Genomic DNA, 25,311 nt, shown 5'->3' with positions numbered 1-25,311 from the left:
TTTATTATAAACGTCTTATAATGAGTATTAATTTATTTAAATATTATTGAAAAATTAAATAATTTTCTATGAAACATAGGATCTTACATAAGATCTTGATACTAAAAAGAGATCGTCGATAAAAAATCATATGAGATTTTAATAAAAATATAAATATTGCAAAAATGTATTAGACACGTATGTTTTTTAAATGCTAAATAAGAGTAAAATTATTTTTCTTCATTTTTAAAAAATTTCATCATTTTTTGACAATGAACGTTTTGATATCCTTGAAACCTCAAAAATTTAACACATCTCTATTAAAATAAAACTCTCTGGAATGAAAGGAAGAATAAAGTCTCGTTATCTTTTTGCTTTTCCCAAAGTTAAATTCTCTAAGAAGCTCTAGTCTTAAGTCGCTTAGGAACTTTTAAACTTTCGCCACTCTGATATTTTTATCAAGGGGAAATTTTTCGACCTTATATCTCGTACGCAAAATATTATGTGAGATTCTTATAAGGAACAGAAATTAGTTTATAACTTAAAAAATTCAGAAAATTATTACAATCGCATTCATTTTATCCTCCTATTTTCGCGATCCTGAAGTGTACAGATGGTGAGCTATACGTCTAGTTTACCCAAGATAGGCTTTCGTTCCTTAATTGGTTTGCTCAATGGATCGAAAAGTTAATCATATATTCTATCGATTTTCGTCGCAACTTAACTTCAGGAGTTGAACGGGATTAAGATGCGACATAATTCCTCCGGGATGATAACACCGAAAACTTTTCGAAGGGAAGAGAGACTCTAGCTTCGCGATTAGCATTCGAGGATTAAGCCGAAATATTCTTCCCCCGCGGATGGAATCGTGAGAAGGCGTCCATCCGTCGAGAGAGAAACAATGCACCGAACTTCTGAGCGGTTTATATTTCCAAATCTTAAACAACGCAAGAGGGAGAGAGAGAGAGAGAAGGAAAGAGGAAGAGAGACAGCTGGACGAGAGCGGCCACGTCTTTGAATAGTGAGGGTATTAAAAACTTTTATAAAAGTTGAAATTGAAATAGCGAGAGTGAAAGCCTCTGATCTCTGTCTCTGTCTGTTCACAGAAACACGAGAATATCATCTTGTATATGAGCTTTCCTCCAGTAAGAACTGGTATTAGAATTCTAGCTGCGGCGGAATAAATTGAATATACTGACGAATGCAAAAATATCCCACAGCGCTTGTTTCTCCGAATACGCTTCTGTCAATATATATATATATATATATATATATATATATATATCGTAGGGGCAATTTCGTGAAATGGATGTTAAATATCGCGGATGCTTATTTCACGGTTAAATTAAGGTACGCGATTCATCGATATGCAACAAATTAAAACAAGAATATATATAAATGCCAAGCATATATTAAATTCTCTAAAAAAATATATTAAATAATAAATATCTAATTTTCCTGTTGACGATAAAAATCGCATATTTTTTACGCGCTTTAAAAATGATTAAAAAATAAAAAAACCAATTATGAAATGACCAATTATGAAAAATCAATTATATAAATAATTGGAAAATGTCCTGCATGCAATTGTGAAAATACATTTGACCAAATATACGAAGGCTGTTAGGAGAATACGCGCTGTAAAAAAAATATGTCAAATTTCACTTTATTATTTATATAACTTTACATATTTTCATGTAATATATTACATACTTTTTTACAGTGCGGAAAGAAGAATTGGGGAATGACGATGTAGAGGGAAGTAAAGTCGGGAATTTCGAAATCACACATAGTGCAGTTTTCACCTCCCTCCGGAATTCAGGGTTAACGAGTGGGCGCGACGCGACGACTGGAATAATAAGGGCGGTTAATAGAACGGGCGTAACCGCGCTCTCACCCTGTGTTTATCTCCGGGCTGCAGCGACGTTTCCATTTCGGGGAGTTTTCGGGAAACAGCTCACGAACCAACGTTTCGGTCGAGGCAGATCTTGCGGAGCAGCAGCGGCCGTTCAGAGCTCCGGAGACTCTGGTAGACGTGCGAGCTAATTCTGGGCGCGGTTTCCTCCTCCGTTTCGCAGGAAATAACGCGAAGGGGGCCAGGGATCTTTGTGGGGAGGGACATTTAACGCGCTTAATATCTCACGATAGGTGTCGCCCGCCCAGACGTTTCCGACGCCGCCGCAACGATTAACGCGTGTGTCACTTCAATTACTTAAACCGTCCGAATCCGCGTGTGAGATCTTCCCCGAAAACTGCATCAGCATCTGATATAGTCTGCGGTTGAATTTCGTTGTACGAGCGAGTGAACGAATTAATCTCACGCGAATTTTGAATTTACGCTCGAATCAAGCTGTACAGGATGAGCTGACAACGAAGTGAAAAATGTTGTATCCGTGTAGATCCTATTTTAAGCTTGCACTCGAGCACTCTTGGCACTCTTGTTCTAATTCGTGTATTAGAATTTTATTTTCCAATAATAATTGGTAATTTGATACAATAAATTAATTAAATTAAAACTTGATAAAAATTAATAAAATAATCTCTCAAGCTGTCAAATTTTTTTATACTTGTTATAGAGTTTCCCGAATCAAAGTTTGCGTATTATAATTAATGTTAACCTTTCTGTCAATGTCTAAATTTTGCATCTTTTTTCAATGTATGAGCAATTGTATATTTTTGACACATTGCGATAATTTTTTTGATAGCAGCTCTCGAGCATCGAACATTCTTTCGTTATATTTTAGGAAGTTTCAGAATACAAATACCCTTTCTTTCGAGCAAAAAAGTTCTGACACATTTTTAAAATTGCAAAATCAGATATGAAAGAAACTAATAAGAGCCCGATGCAGAAAATTTGTTTTCAAATTCTCTTCTAATTATTTTTCCAAGTCAACTTGCTACAAACGGTCCAAGAAAACAACCGAAACATCAACAATAATTAGGGAAGAATTTAAAAATCAAATTTGTTGCGCCTGGTTCTTATCAACCTTTTCCCTACCTTATTTTTCATTTCTACCAAAGCCTTATTTGACTTGTAATTATTTATTTAAAGTTGTTTAACCTAGTTAATTGGCAAAAAAGTGAACCCGATCTTTACATATCTCTCCAGACAACTGACAGCTACATTATAAAGACAGAGAGAGAGGGAGAGCGATTTTACTTCCATGAAATTTAGATGCCTAATGGATTCGAATGGTTGCTGCGGGGGTTGATATTGATTGCTCGAGCTACTAATACAACGATATGGGGAGCCATAGGAGTGTATATCGACGGATTCCGGCGCACGCGAATGTGTGATCCGTATTGCGGATTCCGCGCATTGATGACGCGTTACGCCGTTCGCAAGCCGCAAACGCAACGCGCCACTGAATAACTCCTGAGCTCTCTCTCTCTCTCTCTCTCTCTCTCTCTCTCTCTCTCTCTCTCTCTCTCTCTCTCTCCTCTCGCTCTCTCTGTGTTTACACCGTCCTGATGATTAATTCATGCGCGTTATCCGAATGCGGTCCGCGTTTCGTTGATGCCCTTGCTTTCTTGCGCGCTCGCGCACGGTACGAACGACGTGTAACGAAATGACTTCGTTAAATTCATCGAGCACGTGCGCGTAATGGCGGAAACTGGGAGCGAGAGAGCGGATCTCTTATCGTTAATCAGGACCGCCACCCTCCGCATTGGATGTTGCCCCGCAAAATTCTGCAGTTTTATAATGCGGATACGCGCGAAATTTCCTCAATTAATTTCATCAATTTCTCTCTCTCTCTCTCTCGAGATGTTTTTCTTCTTCGACGAGCGATTATAAAATAAATTATTTTTTAGTTCTCATATATACGAGAAATGGCAGAAAAATATTTTAATCGCTTCAACGAGAGACATCAAAGACTTTTTATCGACTGCTCTCTCCGCATTGGAGGTTGCTTGAAAATTCTGTACCGCAATTTTATAATGCGGATGAAATTCTTCTTTATACAATTATAAATTGATACTTTTTTACTTTTAATATAAGAGAGAAATGACAGAAAAACAATTTCAATTATTTCAACAAGGAATGTTAGATCAAAGATTTTTATATTATCTGTTAATTTGCTAAATTTTTTCGAGATAATAATATATATTTAAAATACAGAATTATATATAAAAATTAAATAATTAATTTTTAAAATTTTAATATAAGAGAATAAACGAGAGGAAAAAATTCAAATCGTTTCAACAAAAGATATCATCGGATCAAAAACTTTTATATTGCTATAACAACTGGCGCGCCTGTTTAATTTTTTCTTCGCAAACTGTTTTGCATTTTACCTCTTCCGTGCAACGAAACGCAACTTTTTTATGACGATCATTAATACCTGATGGAAACGATTTTTCCGCGAGACGGAATCTGCCCCCATCCGCCGATGCGGGATTCGCTCCGATAAGGATTAGAGAAAGGGTGAGAAGATTCCCGAGGAAATGTTCGGCGGGAAGTCGTCGCCGGCGACAACGACATTTCAACTTTCTGATCGCGCGATCCGCCGGTAATTCGATTCCCGTCAGCCACTTTCATCGAGGCGCGTTAATCGACCGGCGCGGATTTCGAGCGGAGACGCGAAAAAAGTGTAGAATTCGCGCGGCGACAAACCGGCGAGCCCTCCCGACGAAGAGGAGAGAGAGCTCTCGTTTAATTTATGAACGTGTAATTAAGTCAGCCGCTTCTTGCGAGGCGAGGTCAACCTACCGAGCAGATCCATTTACCCTCTTGTCTGCCTTTCCGTCTCTCTCTCTCTCTTTCTTTTTCTCTCTCTTGTTCCGAAGCCGCGACGATATTACGCAACTTCTCCTATCGTCGCGGAATTTTGCTTTCACTTCGTAAATTACTTCCGAGTCATTTCGCGTGGCCTTCCGAATGTCATCGGTCGCGATAAGCGGAGAAAGCGAATATCTCAAACTCGAGGGCTCTCCATAATACGAACCAAGCATATGCACCCGACAGTTTTCCACCTGATGTAAAAAAAACCATCGAAAAACTATCTTGCAAAGAAGCTTGCACAAATTCAGAATCATGAGATATTTATGATAAATTGCGTAAATAAAATTCGATTAAACATTTTCGTATATGTATAATAATGCGCTAACAAATAAAGTGCATTATTATGCAGTCGACGCACTTTCTTCGAAACTTTTAAAATTTATTTTTATTTTATTATTATAATTTATTTATCATTATTTTTTATGATTTCCGTTAATTTTTAGTTTTAGTAGAGATGGATTGCTTAATAATTCAATTATAAAACGAGCTACATGTTTTTCTTTTAATAAAAACGCATGATTAACATCTTGCGATTAAAATCTTGAACGATGAAAGATATATGTTGACGCTATTGAGTGTTAATTATCTATGTTCCATTAAATTATGCATTGGTAATAAATCGATTGAGCTACGACAATCTCATTTCGCAGCAAAAAGCGGCTGAGAGTGTCGGAAAGTTTCCAAAGAAGTGAAAACGTGATCTATTCGATTCAATCGCTATTAGTAGATTATCGACGTAGAAGTTTTAAGTAATTGAACTGATCTGGCTTTTCTTAGTTAGAAGAATTTTTCTGTCGGAACTCGAATAATTATGTCCCTTGTACAGATATCTAAAGACTTATGCTACAACGCATTTTTCTATAGTATACTCTTGCATAAAAAAAATTCGCAATTTATTTTTAACTCTTCCGTCAATATATAATTTTTCCTCTTTCATTACTACACGAATATAGGTAACGACTGCGCATTTTTGCAATATTGTAACGCAATAATTCCTTTATAATAGCTGCTGGGCATCAAACCTATTCTTTCCCGTTATTTTTCATATTTTCGAATACAAAGGTTCTTTGTATTTTTTTTTCGGGCGTATAAAAGTTTCAACATATAAAATGGTTTTAGTTTTAACATTGAAAACTGCTTCGACTACCCGGATAAATTAATAAAAGAGTTAGTTCGCATTTGATGAGTTTCACGTTCTCGAAAAGTAGCTTGAAATTGCGCTCTTAAATTGTCAATTAAATTTCGCAAAATATTACTAAATATACAGGGTGTGTAAAATAAAAATAGGGGTTCGAAGTCCACATTTTTGGTCTCACCCTGCACAATCAAGATTCCAAGATCTCGAAGAGCTTTAATTAGCAACGCACAACACGAATTGCATAATAAGTTTTTGCGTGAGTACTTACAAGTACGAGTCCTCCTGATCCCACGATACTATCTCCGTCACGACGAAGTGGCCGGATGTGAGGGCGGTGGTGGTCGGATTGCCGCTGGTTGCATTTGTAACGAGCACAATGTGTCGCCAATTGCCCCGGTCCTTCTGTTTCTGGGGTAATATCAGGAGAAAGGATGTACCGTCCTTGCTGAACATAGGCGCCTCGAACTGCTCCACCCAGCCATTTTTCTCGCTGTACGAGAGCGCCTGCGAGCAATCGGGGATTTCTCCATTAGTAAAATGGAGTGTTCTGTAGAAATCGGGCCTCTGTTCGTAAAGAGGAATTAAAATTTTCGCGAATAGAGTCGATCGCGCAGAATCGATTCTAATTAATATTTTCATATATTGAAGAAAGGTTGTTTTGCTCGACATTTTTATATTGAATTAATCCAAAAAGAGGAAGGAACCTATTTGTTTTCTGGAAAACCGGGCGTTGTCAGGGAATTTTATAAATCTGGAATTGTCAGGGAAAATACTATTTATCTGGATTTATTCCACATTTGTCTCAATAATTTGAAATTTTTTATTAAATAAATCTAAACTTTTCCTCGACTCCCACGCTAATTTTTTGTTGTTAAAAATCTATTCATCTACAGCGTGTTCGATTAATTTATATTTTCATCATCGTGCTATTTTATTTCAATGTGCTTGATAGAGACAAATCTCAAAAATTTGATATTTTGTTTTATTAACTTCCGAAAATATCTCATATAGGATTTCATGATTTAACATTTAACTGATTTATCATATGGATATATGCAAATTATATATTTGGAAAAAATAATACTAAAAAGTCAGAGAATTTTTTTACTTCTTCTATATATGTTTCTCGATCTAACAACTCAAACATTGTCAACATAAAAAATATTTTTCACGAGATAGAGCTTTTATAATATGATATTTAATCGATTTGCTTGAAGTTACAAAATAAGGATTAAGAAAATAAAATAAAGAGCTGTGAGGTTTCGAGAAATAAAAAGAGCGGAGTCTCCTTCCGCAAGGCGAACTGTCGAATGAGCCAAAAACTAGTAGCAAGATCGCTTTCTCGATGAGAGAAGAGAAGGTTCACTTTCTATCGTGCAATTTGGCAGCAGACTGTCGACGTCGCAGAGCTGGAAATACGCCCTGTTCTGCACACGATTCATCCAAGTCGCGTACACGAGACTGTCCGTAGGGAAGTCCACCGCCGACAGAATCCTCTCGGTGGTAGACAGCTCGGAGGGATACTCGATCTCCATCAGGGTCACGTTATTACCTTGCACCACCATATCGAGATCGACGCAAAACAATTTGATCGTCGGATTCGTCGTGCCACTCTGAAAAACGAGAGAAAACACTCTTGTAAGATACAATGGCACGTCGGTGCCAATAAGATACGTGTGCGAGATAGGTGTTCGAAGCCATTTTCAAATGAAAAATGCAAGGCAGTTGAAACCTTTTCATTTGAAAATGAAAAATAGACGCTTCGCATTTTATATTTTTATTTTAAATGCATCTATTTTACATTTATCGATAAAAAAAGAGTTGATGATTCTGGTCCAAAGTGAAATTAATTCACCGAGAATATATTTTTCATCATGTTCGATATATTGCTTTTTTTATATTGGGTTGATTCATAAATGAGCACACTGAATTTTTATATTTATGATATAATTTAGAATCGAAAGATTAAAAGTTTTCTTTAGCTATTTTATTTGATAATTTTCGATACTTTGACCACGAACATAAAGTTTTTCGCGAAACGTTACATGTAAATTTGTATATATTAAAAAAAAATACAATTTTCTTTCTTGTAAAATGCGTGAAGTTGTTGTTTGCAAGGTTGTTTACGCGAGAATGTTTTAATGAAATTGAAAACATAAATCTTCGATTCTCTGTTCGCCGTATAACTGTACCTTTACCTGATTACTTTAAGTGCATCTGAAAACCTGAATCTTAATACCGAAAGTTTTAATGACAATCTTGTTTAATACGAGGAAACGCGAGGCACTAATTGCTGTTCGCAAGTATTTATACGTTTGTACGACTTCACGGAAGAGATATTCCACTAAAACATTAATTCGCCGACGAGTAAAATTGGTCTCGTGCTTTATTAAAAAGTAACGCGATGCCCCGCTCGCGAGTCGTGGTTGTCTTAGCTGTTTGTACGCAATTTAAGTGAGATCCTTGATTACGCTTCAGTAAATTATAAAACTTTTTCGTTTTCACACATACAAACACACACACACCCTAACTTTCAGCAAAACAGCGGCAAGTTCTATCAATGACCGAAAGAAACATTTCAATTATGATAAACTTTATAGGTACTGGAAAAACAAACTTAACGTAATTAAATTCGCGACACAAAGTTCCATAAACATTTAGTCGTTATCGTTATAAAATCTCGTATTGCATATAATTCTTATTTCAGAATTTTGCACTTCACACAATATCTATTTTATATTATTTACTTTTATTATTTATATATGAACCAATATTATATTATAAATAAATAATTTATTTTTGTGTAGTGAGAAATATATATTAATATATTATTTAATTATTATATAAATAATTAAACAATTTTATATATATATATATCCATTAAATATAACATTATTGTTTCTTTTTTAATTAATACATAAAAAATAAAATAATACACTAATATTGTATAATATATGTCAATGTATTATTTTATTGTATATTAATGTGTACTAATTAAAAAGAAAAGAATAAGGTCATACTTGGATAGAATGAAGAAATTTTTAAATTCGATGCAAATTTCGTATATTCGTATTTAATGCCTTTGTCGATAATATTGGCATTTTCCAAATGGCGCAAATTTATGTTACGAGCTATTTCGACTGCATAACGACCTATTTGCGAGTCGTAAAATCAAATTATTCGAGTCTCTCGAATATATTTGCATTCTATTATAATTTCGCGGAATATGAAATTCCGCGGACGAGTACGAATATTTACAAAACGCAAGCTCATTCTTTTTCGTATAATACATTTCTTTAACTGGAATTAATGTTTATACGGCGATTTCCATTTACAATATATACGGCGGCATCGAGTTATCGCGAAAAACGGAACGGAAGAACACAAATGACCAAATAAATAAAGTTTAGCTCTATTAATAAAGTATATTTCCCTGAAGCACGAGCTCTCTTTTAGAGCACAATAAAGTCTCAAACGGAAGAAATCCGGATAAATGTACAATTAGTAAGAGTAGAGTGCGCTCTCAATTTTTTCTTCACCGCGGAAATAAGACGAAAAATAGCGGTTTTGCACGTCAAGCGAAATGAGTCACTCGGAACTGACGAGATCGTGACTTTAATCCATCCAAGAGGTCTGGGAGTTTATGCAGTTATACAGAATGGCGCTTCTATTCTAAGAGACGACAACAGTGGCACTCCGGAATAAAACTGCACGTCAAACTTTGAATTCTATTGCGCTCCTGGAAGAGAAATCGATCTCGCGGCGAACTTTATTCGGATATATAAGCGACGGCAAAAAGATATCGGAGTGTATTTGTCATAATCCTGCAGTTTCCATTTCGCGTTCGAGCAATTTTTCGCGCACGGTGTATCGCAGAAATTTAATGAAACAATTTTTATAGAAATTATTTCATATAGATATGATATAAGATCATCGTCGAAATAACAAAATTTTGAAATGTCTATGATGCAATCAACAAAAATGATAATTTCTATGATTTATAATACACAATATTTCATTTAAGAATGATAGTTTGCACTCAAAATATATTTTATATTATTTATCTTCAGACTAATAAAGACAGAGTTAAACTTTGTCAATGAATGAAAAACAGCGAAAAAAAAAAAAAAAAACACTTATGCGCGCAAGTAGAAATGTTTTCTCGATATTAGACGTCATCTTTCCGACTTATTTGCTTGTCTAGTCCTGTAGGCGAGCAATTTTCCATCTCACGGTTCGTCGTTCGAAGACAAAGATGTCACGCGAAAGGTTGAATCAACGGCGGATATTTTTCACGTCGCGCCAAGACTTTTTGCGGCTACGTCAATCGCGAGTTATGAAAAGACATTGAAAAATGCAGAGGTGCCACGTTCACGCTCCTCTTATCTTTTCAGGATGTAAACTTCGGTTAGAGGGGCTTTTCATATCTCGGACGACGGCGCCGCGACGCGAAGATTCGCGAGAAGACAAAGTAAAGGAGACGTTTTCCGAGAGCGTCCAACATTGGAATCGCTGCTTTTTAAAAGTGACATTATGCTCGCTTGCCGCGAAAATTTTAGTTTTCCTCCGAAAGCGCGCGCCAACGTTTCTTCTTTCGCGCGCGGAAGATTAAAAACAACGAACGTTAAATATGCTGTTGACATGTAAATCGCGAATATATATAATCTACGAAATAAAATTATGTAGCGGGAAATATTTTTTTATCATTTATAATGAAAACAATGGAGAACAGTGATATAATATAAGATTAATATTTACTTTAACTCTTACCTTAGGATAGTGGATTGGTATCGCCGAGGTGTATTGGAAAGTTAAGCTTCCGGGATATCCGTAAAACGGTATGGTCATAATGGGAGTATTTGAGTCGTCGAAATAGCCGAAGACTAATTTGTTGCCGCTCGGAGAAAACCAAAGCGCCTTGTTCGAGCTGAATACTTCCTCTGTAACATCAAACAAAATCAAAAATTAAGTGACAAATTATTCAATTTTTCTTCGGTTTTACATTATATATTTATACAAGCAAGATTTCAATTTTTTCTATTAATATTTAAAATTGTTTGCAATAATATTACTGAAATAGATATGTATAAATTCTCTAATAAGAGAGTATAATATATCTCTCCATATAATAACATAATTATCTAATAATATATAATTATCTAATAATTACTTCTAATTATTACACCATTATTTATGATTATTAGATAATTATTTATAATGATTTGTTATAATTATTATAATTTATATTTATAATTTTTTTATTATTAGTGCATCTCTATACGTAATGATAAATAATTATAAATAATTACACTAGACATATACACTAATAATAAATTATAATAAAATTCCCATCTAAAATAATTTTATTGCTAGATCCAAAGTGAGTTCTCACGAGAAAAAATATATTTCCCATTTAATCTCACAAACCAGTATATCTCGTCTGCGTCAAAGTGCATCCTCAACTGCACACCTACGTGTACAGATATAAATAAGGCGCGAAAAAAGGCTCACAGAGCACCCTCTCACTTTTTTCATCCCGTCTCTTTTAAAAAAAAAACAAAATCGCCAATAAAAACTGCAACGGGGGAAATTATCATGAATATACATATATCTTCTCATCGGCTTTACTGTTCACGTTATACTTTTTTTTTTTTCACGAGATACTCGTTAGATCTCGCGACGTTGTGCGAAGCGAGAAAATTACGACGACCGTTTCGTTCCTCCTGTAAAGGCGAAGTTCACAAGCGAGGTTCATCGCGGAGCATTCCACCGTAACGTATAATTATAGATCATAGAATATGTATCTCGAGACACGGAGAGAGAGATATATATATATCTCATCCCTTTTCCCCTTTTATTTTGATAAATAAAGCGTGAACGAGAAGAAGGAAGAGATTCCTTCTCATTTGATATTGGTACTCTCTTGTGTATTTTACTCCGTTTCTGCAACCTCTGACATAATAACCAATCTCATCTATGACTCGTTATATACAGGATAGTCCTTGTAAAGATCGCAAACTGTTTAAAACACTTACACTGAGAAAATTTGTTGACTTGACGGAACCTTTCAACTTAATATTATTTTGTTAATTGAACTTATACAAATATTTAAATTAAATACAACGTATTAAATTGAACAAAACGTATATTTGATTTAAATAACTAATATATGTTGATTTAACAAAATAGTAATTTACGATAAGAAGATGTCATCAATAGAAAAGTGATTTCTAATAATAAATTGGCTAAATCATCGTTTTTGTTTGATAAAAAAGCAAGATTGTCTTTTTTAAAATAAAACTACCATGTTTTTTTACAGTAATGTAGACGATAAACAAATTTAACAAATACACGCAATATCATTTTAAATTACATTAACCATTTTAAATTTGCTCAATTGTTTGTTATCGAGGAAGTTCATTAGCAATATGTATAGTAAACAGACTCTTAAGCTTATGTTATCTATAATACCTAGTTCATTAATCTACTAAACTTAGTAGTAACTCAGTTTATCGTGTGTCTGATGTCATGAATCGCTATTGTAAATTAGAAAAGTCAGACATGTTATTAGCGTTTGGTTAAAATAATCAAAATACTCAACTTAATCAGAGGGATGAAAATGAAGAATATAATCCAAGTGAGATCAAAATAATGATAAATATTCATTTAATTCTTCAGTAATGACTTTAAGATCGAATACAAGAATATTATGCAATATTATAGGGATATAAATAAAGAATATAATCCAAGTGAGATCAAAATAATGATAAATATTCATTTAATTCTTCAGTAATGACTTTAAGATCGAATACAAGAATATTATGTAATATTATATTATGCAATATTATAGGGATAAAAATGAAGAATATAATCCAAGTGAGATCAAAATAATGATAAATATTCATTTAATTCTTCAGTAATGACTAAGATCGAATACAAGAATATTATGTAATATCATATTCGCTACTCTGCAATATTTCGTTATTCTGTAGTCCCTCGTTACAAGACAAACGACAAGATGATTAACATCGTTTTTCGAGGCGGTAATGAGCCAGGAAGAAAGTAAGGGCTCCCCTGCTGTGAATTTTCTCTCGCCAGTCAATTCGCGTCTCGATAAACAAAGCGTCAAACGCTCGGAAAGGATCTTTAGTCAGCTTAGTGGCTAATGCCACTTTTTCCCCACACGTTACAAATAAGGAGAGTCTGACAAAGGGAGGCCGCTCCTCATCCCCTGGTGTCGGACTCGAAGGAAAATCGCTGATGTAATAAGCACCCCTAGTTCATAGAGTGTGCAGGAACATCGGAAAGGAGCCGAACGAGTTACGAGGGAGCCGAGCGGAAACTCTTTATTTCGTTTCCTCTCAAAAGAGGGGAAAACTGCGGCTCGCGAAGCGCACTAGGACGTAAATATCCAGTTTTCAAGCCGCGAGGAGCAAGAAAGAGAGAGAGAGAGAGAGGGAGAGACAGTGGCGGATTAACCCTATGATGCATGTGCTCTGAAATAAAGGTTTGTAAAAGAAAAAAGAACGAAAGGGGAAAAATGACTGCGGGATATTTAATTTAGATATACCGTAGAAAGATGGTTCAAACAAGTATGAAAATTGCAGCGGAAGAAGATGAGATCTGATAAAGAAAAAAAAAAAAAAAATACAGACAATATCGCGTGTAAAGAAAAAAAGATAGTCGCGCTACCGAATGAAAGATCTTTCCTCAGACAATTTAAGATTAAAACATAAAATCTTCACGGTAGAAAATTTGTGCTTTCTTGTTCAAAATGATCTCCGTTAAAATTTTTGTGTTAAATAATTAACACATTCATGTGTTAATTTCACAGATTGCTGTTAATTAAACTTAAATTATTTGAAGTTTTGTGTTAAAATATTAACACAGTATTTCTATCTTCACCATATATGTATTATATTAAATTAACACAAATTTTTCGACCGTGTCCATATATCTTAAAGATCCCATCAGACATAAAGAATAAAAAGTAAGTTTATATGTTAAGGAGAGCCTAAAATACGAATTTTAAATTTAAAAAAAAAAAAAAAAAAAAAAAAATAGTGCAGCGATTCCTCTTTCCGATTTCTTCAATTCTCCCATAATTTTTTCTGCTAATAAATGTTATACACACACACTGTTAATAAATCCGCTCTTGAGAGATGCAAAGCCCGAAAGATGGGACAAGTTAGCATATTTCGAGAACGTCGGCGAGAGCTTTGAGACCCCCGTTGGATCCGGCTCGTGACGTAGCTCGAGACGGGAAGAAGAAACGTGAGAGAAAGGAGGAGGAGCAAAAAAGCTCCGTCGCTGGCAAACCCGAAGGAGCAGAAGGTAACAAAGGGAAGAGAGAGAGAGAAGAGAGAATGCCAAGAGGGAGGGAAGAAGAAACGAAGACGAAGAGGAAGGGAAACTGCACAAAGACGCGACGTTGCGTTGCGCAGCTCGCTGGACGTGACGAGGGAGAAAAATATCCCGAGGGTGAAATTCTCCGGACGTCTGTGTGTGTGTGTATCTGTGTATACACGAGTGGGTGTGCGTCGAGACTGCGACGACGTGGCGGGATAAGGAAGCGGCCGCATCTGAATGGCACGCGAAGGGAAAAACGAAGCCTGGACCGTTCTGGCGAACAAGTCCTGTCGAGCGCGACCGATAAATCCGGTTTGGCAGGTCCGCCGGCCAATTACTTACATCCGGTAGTGTCCATCTTGGAGTTCACTTTTTTACAACCCCCTCTCGCGCGCGATTTCATTCAGCTATAGGTATATATATATATATATATATATATACGTAAGTCCGAGTAATCTTCTCGATGGGCGGGTGGTTGCTTCCTATTTTAGATATACTTGGAAGGTTGTTTTAATAGGACGAAAGCGTGTTTAAAAAAAGCGAGTATTAAAGGACATGAGAAATCGGGCATTATTTATTCAATTTTTATCACAAACTTCTCGAAATGATTTTACAGCAGATGAACGAAAAAATTGCATTCTCCAATAAGAGAACTGTACATATTATAAAATTTCCTTGACAGATTAAATTTGCAAATAAATAACATTAAAATTAGAAAATTTAATAAATGAGAAATACTCTCTCAAAATAAGAAAATTTTTTCATTGAGCTATAGATATACATAAGTAAATCCGAATAATCTTCTCGATGGGTTGCTTTCTATTTTAGATGTACTGGGAAGATTGTTTTAATAGGACGAAAGCGTGTTTAATAAAAGCGAGTATTAAAGGACATGAGAAATCGGGCATTATTTATTCAATTTTTATCACAAACTTCTCGAGATGATTACAGCAGATGAACGAAAAAATTGCATTCTACAATAAGAGAACTGTACATATTATAAAATTTCCTCTTGACAGATTAAATTTGCAAATAAATAAAATTAAAATTAGAAAATTTAATAAATGAGAAATACTCTCTCAAAATAAGAAAACAATTTTTTCATTGAGCTATAGATATACATAAGTAAATCCGAATAATCTTCTCGATGGGTTGCTTTCTATTTTAGATGTACTGGGAAGATTGTTTTAATAGGACGAAAGTGCGTTTAATAAAAGCGAGTATTAAAGGACATGAGAAATCGGGCATTATTTATTCAATTTTTATCACAAACTTCTCGAAATGATTACAGCAGATGAACGAAAAAATTGCATTCTCCAATAAGAGAACTGTACATATTATAAAATTTCCTCTTGACAGATTAAATTTGCAAATAAATAAAATTAAAATTAGAAAATTTAATAAATGAGAAATACTCTCTCAAAATAAGAAAACAATTTTTTCATTGAGCTATAGATATACATAAGTAAATCCGAATAATCTTCTCGATGGGTTGCTTTCTATTTTAGATGTACTGGGAAGATTGTTTTAATAGGACGAAAGTGCGTTTAATAAAAGCGAGTATTAAAGGACATGAGAAATCGGGCATTATTTATTCAATTTTTATCACAAACTTCTCGAGATGATTACAAAAAATTGCATTCTCCAATAAGTTGACTGTATAAATTATAAAATTCCCTTGACAGATTAAATTTGCAAATAAATAAAATTAAAATTAGAAAATTTAATAAATGAGAAATGCTCTCTTAAAATGAGAGCACAATTTTTTCAGAGTTCAATTAATCCATGTTCCCGTCTTAAGATAATAAGATTCTTTTAGCGTTTATTTTTCGAGTAAACTCTATTTAGAATAATTACGAGAAATTCTTTAAAAGAATAAAAAAACATATATCATACAACATTTTACAGAATTTTCTCTCGTGATAGTTATCGCTAGGTAACAGTAAAAGTTTTCTGTTATGATACAGGATGTGCATGTACAGCTTTTCCGTCATATATAGATGCATCGCGCACGGATGTGTATATATAGTGCGCAAAGGTTAAATAAACTCTGTGAAAAATAGCAAAACCAATCCAAACCTTTCTCCGAGAAATATTCCCATCGAGATTGTCAAACGTGTGCGATGACACATACATATACACGCACACACGAGGAGAGGAAAATGTAAAATATCTCCTGCATGTCGTGTTTACGGTTAGCAACGGAGAGGATAACGCATATTCCGCGTGTATAGAATATAAATCTCGCGCGAGGACGTTTCTATCGTGATGCAAGGAGGGAACATTTCGGGAATCCGATCAGAAATCGGAATCATTTCGTATAAGGTAGCAAGAAGGAGAAAGGGTGCCATTAGCCATCCGGGATTTGGAGAAAAGGATTCTCTTCTCTAAATCCCCGCCACTCTATTAATGTCACCATTCGCCATTGTTGAAAGAAGTAGAAAGCGCGGATTTCCATTTTACACAGGATGTATTAATGTCAGAGTGATCTCTCCCTTCTTCTTCCTCGCGCGTCAGATCTTACAGGCTAAGTGATGATTCTGCAGATATCTCTGTATTTCATTTATTCACTTCCTCCTTAATCATGGATAAGCATTACGTTTTCTTATCTGCAGAATAAACGCGAGAAAATTAACAAAAAAAATTTATCTTGGTGTGATATGTATATCGGTTTTTCTGAAAGAAAAATAAGCTCGAAGTAAGCTCAATTGAAGTGATTGTGAGATGTACTTTCATAAAATAATTTTAATTAGAGCAAAAACCCATTTTCTCACGAATTAATAAATTATAAATAATTATTATAATTATGTTTGAGAAATATCTAAGGGAAAAACAGGAATAAACTTCATCTGTTTTTAGGTCATTTCAAAATTCTCTCATTAAAATTTTCATAACATTACTAAGATCAATGAGTTTGTAAAAAAACACTTTTTTCGAGGAAAAAATTAAATTACCGTCTAAATAAGTTGTATTTAATAAATGGAGAATGTAGCTTAAAATTTAAATATAATTTTTATATAATTTTAAATATAAAAATTTGTTGAATGAATTATTCAAACGGAACTTAATTAATGAATCGACCCAATAAATATTTTTTACTGGAGAAAAAAAATCAATTTTTCTCGTAAATTATTAAAAATTATATATGTCCGAGAAACATTGCAATATAATAACTACGAAAATTACGTCGATTAATTGTCTTTATAATGTAATACGACGTAATATCTCGCCAAGTTAACAACCAAGGGAAACAAACAATTGTAATTGATCAAATAATACCGCGACAGTAAGATAGACCGAATAACTGCGCGGCAGCAAAAAGCCTTTAATTATTAATCCAACGCGGAATTTGCATCTGACATATGGTTTACCTTCCACAAATTTCCGCAGTCTCCGGGTTTTACTCAGTCACCGCGTAATTTACCCGTAATATCACCATAACTGTAAGATATAACATATTCATCAGTATTTATCTCGTGACATGAATAATTTTGTTTCACGTCGTTGCAGTACATTAGATCGATATATAATTTTAAAAAATCTCCAAATAGGTTTCGTTCTTGTGAATTTACGTACATTCTGTATATACGCGAATAAAATAAGTTTGCATTAAATATGAAATTAATATTAATACATAATGTACATATATTATAATCATACATAACATTGTGTAACACAATTGATATTCAATTTAATTATCGCGCTATATGTATTACTTTTCTAAAAGTTATCTTTAATCATTCTTGATGAGAAAGAAATTTTTCCTCCAAGTTGAAAAATATTAAATTCTTCGCGATTTTACAACTATATTAATGTTATTACATTGTTTCATTGATGAAATAATAATTAATATTATAAAGAACATGATTTTTCATCAACCTTTATGAATTCTCCCGTCTCTCGAAGAGTCAGTCTATATGACAAACTACATAGAGAGATCTCAAAGCTACAATAGAGACTAGATATGTCATCAGGAAAACGTCCTCGGCTGACGGAAATAAAATATAGACTGCTGAAAGTTCGTTCTTGGCATGCTTGTAGAAAGAGAGGGAGAGAGAAAGAGAGAGAGCGGCGGTTTGACACTTTTGACGACTCTTTCGTGGTCGCTCGACTGTGTAAAATCACGAGCCTGCACCATACGCGAGATGAAACGATTTTCGCATCGCTTGCGGTTATTGCGAATCGATTTCTCGTGACGTAATAACTGCGAATCTTTTCGACGAACGATTACATGGACGTACGTTGCGGAGACCTTTTGTAAAGCATTTTTCTCTCCCTATATTTCTTTTATATAGAAATACTTTTTCTATTTAATTCAATTTAATTTTTTTTTATAATTATACATTTACAATTCATAGAAAATATATTCACATTTAATTATATTATTTTTAATTGTCATAAAAAATATTCAGGGGTATAAAATTATATTTGTTATAATTCGTGGAAAATATTCACGTATGTGTTATCTTTCTGACGCCCAGTTCGTTTCATTCGAGTGAAAATTCTGTTTCCGTTACTTTTAATGTACGCCACGTGTGGATGACTCACAGATTAATTGTCATCGTCGTATTAATTAATCATCGCTATTCGTAATGGATTTAACGACCGATAACGTAGTCGGCAGTTTGTCATTACCTCGCATTACAACCACGTACGGTGTGCATTGAAACGGCATTCACAAACATGGACGTCCGATGGCATTTCCATTACGACGTCCACAAATACTCGGAGATACCGACGAGATATTTAAACATCCCCAACGTGTCGATGACACTCGCGAATTAGCCATAAATATGATTATGCGTGAAAGATACGTTAACAACCTTCGTAAAGCGAACTCAATTTATTTATTAGGTAATTCAATAAATAATTTAATAAATAATAATTTAAATTAATTTGAGGAATAAATTTAATTTAGAAAATTTGTCGCAAAATTGTGTTCAATTTTTTTAAAAATATTTTTTTCATATACACAGTTCAAATGTAAAATGTAATATAAAAATTCTCATTTTTATCTAATGTACTTGAAAAATGATATCTAATTTTAACAGTACTATTAATATTATCATATATATTATTCATAAAAAACATATCGTATATGTCATATATATTTCACACGTTTTATAAAAATGTGAATAAATAAAATATCATCAATGAGTAATAAAAATGTAATATAAAAAGTTTTCATTAGGTTTTTCTCTAATGTACCCGAAAAATGATATCTTTATATAATTTTAACAGTACTAATATTATTGTTATCATATATAATATATATATATATATATATATATATATATATTATTGATAAAAAAACATATGGTGTATGTTATATATATTTCACACGTTTTATAAAAATGTGAATAGATAAAATATCATCAATGAGTAATAAAAATGTAAATTATATGGCTTTAGAAAGAGATATAAATACCAAAAGCTTTATAAAACTGAACATTATATCCCGTACTTTTTCTGGCTTGCTCTGAATAAAATAAAATAAAATAGTAAAAAAGAAGATAAAAAAGAGAAAAGAATTTGGACATCAGCCAACTATTCATTGCACTTTTTCACGACTCAACGAAACGAACGTCGAAATGTGCAGTCAAAACTTGTGAAATTTTTCGGTTTGAGGTTTTTTTTTCAATTATCGATGCTATTCGGATATTCCTTTGTAAATGGAAAGAATGTAGGTCCGTTAATAAGTTTATGTTAAAGCAGAGAAGAAAAAAATGCACAATAATGTGCAAATTTTACACTACTAGCGTTATTATACGAGTGAAACCATAAATGTGAATTTGCTAATCATTTCTATCCTGAGAACATTTTCTTTTACAATTTCTTTTTTACAAAGTACAAAAAATGGATTAAGAATACGGTGTGTGTATAAAAGCTTTATTACATCTCCATCAATAAATATAATTAACTCTGATGGTGTGTATTATTAATAATATAGGATTCAATCAATTGATGTAAATACTATTTTATGAATTATACAATTAATTAGTCTTCAATTAAATTAATTAATCTTCAATTAAATTAATTAGTATTTAATTACTCCATTTTATCAAGTTTAACTTTTTACTTAATTATCAAACATCGTTTTATTTTGTTTTCAAATGGAATATAATAACAATTAAATATGTTTAGATTGCTACAACTACTATAATTACTAATTATACCGCCAATTATTAACGCTAAATATTAAAATCTGCATTGCACTTTGAAACAATGTTCTGTGAGAAAATAACGTTGTTGTGACGTATGTACGTTCATTAAAATTTACACGCGTCTCATTATATTCTCATTCGACATGCACATATATTTCTTACTCGTGTTGTTTTAAAATGTATGTAGTAATTTGCTATGCTTTTTATCCGTACTCTCATTATTGACCGCGATGTTTATGCATGCGCGGCAGTCGCGGAATTTCCGTCTAACTCTGAAAATCAACGAGCACACACAGAGCGCTTGTTTTGCTTCCCCTCGATATCGTATCTGCGTATAGATATATCACCAAGTTATCAGTTCTCTGTAGAATCCACCTCAATCTCGCGCATTTGCAACGCCATTTCCGGCAGCGAAAACAAAACGCATGCATCGGCATCGCGCCCGACCAAAACGACGCGATTCACTCGTAACTTTCGCGATAAATCAACGGCACAGAGATGCGTAAACAATTTCTATCATTTACCCCTCCCAGTGTAAAGGGAGATCGATCATAGAGCGACACGATTTAATTATTATAGGCGTGTGAACCGATTGCACGAAAGATTGCAAAAGAGCGATAGGACCGCGAATGCGGTAACTTTAGTCTAGCACGAAACATTAATGTTTCGCGTAATAATTATTATGATACTGCGTAATCATAGTCTCGCGAAAAATTTCAATCCGTAGATCTCTAGAGAATGTGATAATTGTGTTCAATTAGAAGTTTTTTTTAATTATTCTTATATACATATATAAAATCATGAAAAAGGCTAATAAATGTCAGGTACAAATATCGGACGCAATAACATTATTTTTAAATTCCTCTTGAATTATTTTATATTAAAATATTTGTCAAAATATGTATTTCATCAATTCAAGAAGAATTTAACAACCATTTTATTGCGCCTAATATTTTCACTAGGTTCTCATTAACCCTTTTCTTTACCTGATTTTATATTTATGTATGTATCTCAACACTTTTTCGTTGTTTTACGTAATCGTGACTTTTCTGTACAATTTGAATAATTTTATATATTTATTATACTTTTATTATTTATTATATTTTATATATATTTCATATATTTGAATATTTTTGTATATATATTATTACATATATTGCATATTTTTCTTCTCAAACCACACCATTAAAAATACAAAAGAATCGTGAAACATAAAAGTTTTTTTTTTACATCTCGGAGAGTAAACTGGAATTCAATAATTTTCTATGTTCCCAATGGATGCGTAAAAAATTTAGATACACGATGGAACAATTCTCAATTGACAAAACTCAACGCAACGAATTCGCGAAAATGCGCGGAAATAAATACATGATGAGATGCAGATCGGGCAAAAATGGTTGACCTTGCGAGGCATTCGTTCGGGGATATATTACATGCGAAAGCTGTGAATTCTGCCTTTTAAATTATGCCCCGACTTTTTCCGTTGCCTTTCAACAGCGCAACTGCTTCGATTCGAAGCTGCCAATAGCACGGAACATTATGAATCCGGACAATTTGCCGCGTTTATATATTCCTTTAAATATGGACCGTTCGTTGATGCACTTTTTTTATTTTTCTTTTATAACCGCGAATATTTTTATTATGCGGATTTGTCGAGAAAGGAAAACATCAATATGCAATATTCGCGCGAGCATGTAATCTCCGATTAACGACGCTGTTTGTTGTCGGCATTCGATATAAAAAGCATTTTTTTCTTCTGTTGCAATTTCAGATTTTCGTAAATTATTATGTAATTTATTCACAGTAATTGTTTTATTAAAGTTTAAAAAAATTGTTTTATTAGAAGGAGAATCTCATTAACACTATGTTATAATCTCATTAATAATAAATATAAATTATAATATAACTATAACATCTATGATAATAATAATTGTATTATAATTTACTATATTAGGTAATTAATAAGAGAGATTATTATTTAATTAATTCTTCAAATAATAAAACAATTACTTTTAATGTTCCAAGGTCTTCTAGTATTTATACATAAATTTTATGATTTGTGGATGCTGCAAATATCAGTAAGTCAGATGAAGAAATAGAAATATACGGTTTGAAAAATGTCGATTGAATTAAAAATAAATGATTACGCGATATGATCGAAATGGAAAATCCTTCACGTCTTCCTCCGCTTTTATCCGTGAAATCGATGCGCGACTTTACTCTCGCCGCGACATACGATGTTCATCATGATAAACGTCACTCAGGATATAGGAACTAAATCTACTGGAAGTGACCGTAACCCGTCAAAGTGCTCCCCCTCACATTGTTCGCGGGCTTGCCTTCTTGATTGATGAATTTTTATGCGCCTCATCCGTTGATTTTCGCCGATATCGTCGCGCGCGGCGAAAAAAAAACGAGACGTGACATCCAAAGGGACAAGCTAAGGGTGTAAAAAGAGCATGGCTGATGAAGGCTCGGGGATGCAAACGTGGATAAGCCTTCTGGAGCATCGATTACGCGAATTATTGCACGTCATCCCTTTCGCGATGCATTACCGTCATCTCGCACAAAGAAGAAATTCACGATTGACGAATATATTCTTAAATTTCTTAATCATTTTATATTTAATTTCTTAATTATTTTAATATTTTTAAAATCCGATGCTGAATAGAATTTTAATGAACAAATTACGAAAAATAAAACTTGAATGATTTTATAAAAATATTTTTTAAATGAAAAGTATATTTAATCGTTTGTTGGGATACATGTGCAATTCCGTAGAAAATTCTTTGGCTGATTTAGTTTCCAATTCAATTGAAGGAATTGAATTTAAAAGAATCGACAAAAGATACAAAGCGTATGTCGAGAGATCAACTGCGATAGTTTTTCTCTCTTCGGAGAAACTTGGTCGAATTAATTTACATTTCTAATGAGTCATTACCGTAGAGTTAATTTCTTATTTCAGTACGAGAAAAGAATAGAATAATCAGCAACGAAACGTTTCGCGCTAATTTCACGCAGATTTGAAATAAACGAAGTTATAAAAAGGACAATCCGTCGAATTATTTGACCCCAATTTATGTGTGTATATCATATTCCAATATTTTTTCGCATATCACAGCCTCACTTTAAGCTTTTTAATCGAATGCTTTCATAGAAAATAAATAAAATATTTTTACAGTTGAATAGAGAAAAAAGAAGGAGGGGAATGTTACATTTCGTAAAAATAGATCCCTCAAAGGGACAAATAAATATAACGAATATTATGTGATTTGCCGAATCATCGGTAGGGACGAGCACGATAAATCGAGATAGATCCCAGTTTCAGCCGTACAAATAGTGGATATCGACTTTTCGTGAAATTTTCACGAAAGGTAAAGCGATTAGATAGGTAAAGGGCTTAATACAGTTTAATCTCGTCGTTTTTTTACTTCAATTATATTATTAGTGCGTTTTATTTTCGAAATTAAAAAAAAATATCAAAGCTTTTGATAACAAAATTACGAGATAGCTTCAAGCTATATAAGAAACACTTGGCGCAAAAATGTTTAAATGTCAAGTATTTTTTCACAAATACTTTAGCATTTTTTTACAAATACTTTAGTATTTTTTTTAAATGCTAAATACTAAAGTATTTAAAAAAAAATGCTAAAGTTTTTTTTTAATGTTAAAATATTTTTAAAAAAACGCTAGTGTTTTTTTAAAAATACGAAAGAATTTTTAAAAAATTTCACAATAAAAAAAAATAGAATAATACTTGTAGCATCTACTCACCCTCGTACACCCAGTCCGGTACTCCGTTGTAGATGGTGCCGAACACTCCGGTGTGAGTGATCTGATAATCATTGGGCACTTCTGCTTCCGGTCGATAGTAGATATTATTTTGATAGACGTAGATCAGGGCGTTGTTTCGTGGCGCCCAGGTAGCGAGTTGCAAAGGTGTAGATTCGTTCACCGCCAGAATCGTCTCGGTCCTGCAAACATATAATTTATAACGTGTTTCGATTAACACAGCGGAGGTAAAAAAACTCTTCGCGTTTGCGTTTTTCAAGGCGGCCTCGATTACTCGTGTTTTTTTTACTGAAAAAAGGCAATTAGCATCTATCTTTCTTTCTGTCCCGAAAGATTGTGCTCTTAAAGATGGATGATTATAGGGAAAACATTACGACTTGGCATAAATATGTCTGTAAAGCGGCAAAAGTATAAAAAAAAAACGAAAGAAAGAAAGTACATTTTGCTACTTTTAATTCAAGAAGAAGGAAAATTGTATAAAATGGGAGCCCAAGTAGAACACGAAATAAACTTCTCATTTATTTTGTATCTCTCGATTTCGCTAATGTACACCGCTGTGAGACACTTTTTACACGAAAAAACTTTCTTCCCGGAGAAGCGATGCACGTTGCGAAATACAAGAGGAAACTCCAAAATGTAGGAAGCCTCCGTAACTATCGAATTATCCGATTGCATCTCGTTTCGAGCTCATCTCGCACGATCTATCGCAATTTCGATTGGCCAAATCCGCCATTACAAACGGAACCATTGAAATTTGGGTTTATGAAATCAAAACAGACAAAGAGGAGGCGGAGGAGGAAGCGGAATGGAAGATATCAACGTGTCGGAACACGTCCACCTTGTTATTGTTTAGCGTTCGTGACCGATCGCCGCAAACCGACAATGACGTCACTGTGTCCCGGTTGAACAATGCCGTAACTCTCGGTATGATTTTAGGCACGGTCCTAGTTTGAAACTACCGGACAACCAAGAGGAGAGATGTAGTCTCGCATAACTACGCGGCTCCTGTATTGTTCCTGTCGGTTTCGACCAACGGGGAACGTAATATACAGGCTGCAAATTCTTCATCAAAGGTTCGAAACTTAAACAATGACGGGGATTATTGC

The 25,311-nt window shown here is 33.7% G+C and overlaps 1 protein-coding gene across 7 annotated transcripts in view; it reads right to left on the bottom strand.

The window, feature by feature from the left end:
- Positions 1-25,311, bottom strand: part of LOC114930018 (dipeptidyl peptidase 4 omega) — a 373,400-nt gene that overhangs the window by 33,709 nt on the left and 314,380 nt on the right. For all 7 annotated transcript variants that reach the window (XM_085489791.1, XM_085489793.1, XM_085489795.1 and 4 more), the window contains 4 exons: positions 24,188-24,387; positions 10,671-10,840; positions 7,271-7,513; positions 6,169-6,404 (listed from right to left, as the gene is read on the bottom strand). In XM_085489791.1, the coding sequence (XP_085345917.1) occupies positions 6,169-6,404; positions 7,271-7,513; positions 10,671-10,840; positions 24,188-24,387 (849 nt within the window). The remainder of the gene's footprint in view (positions 1-6,168; positions 6,405-7,270; positions 7,514-10,670; positions 10,841-24,187; positions 24,388-25,311) is intronic.

Source organism: Nylanderia fulva, unplaced genomic scaffold, assembly GCF_048542155.1.
Source record: "Nylanderia fulva isolate GAGA-0341 unplaced genomic scaffold, ASM4854215v1 Scaffold9, whole genome shotgun sequence".
NCBI lineage: Eukaryota > Metazoa > Arthropoda > Insecta > Hymenoptera > Formicidae > Nylanderia > Nylanderia fulva.
This window is presented reverse-complemented; position numbering and strand designations above follow the sequence as displayed.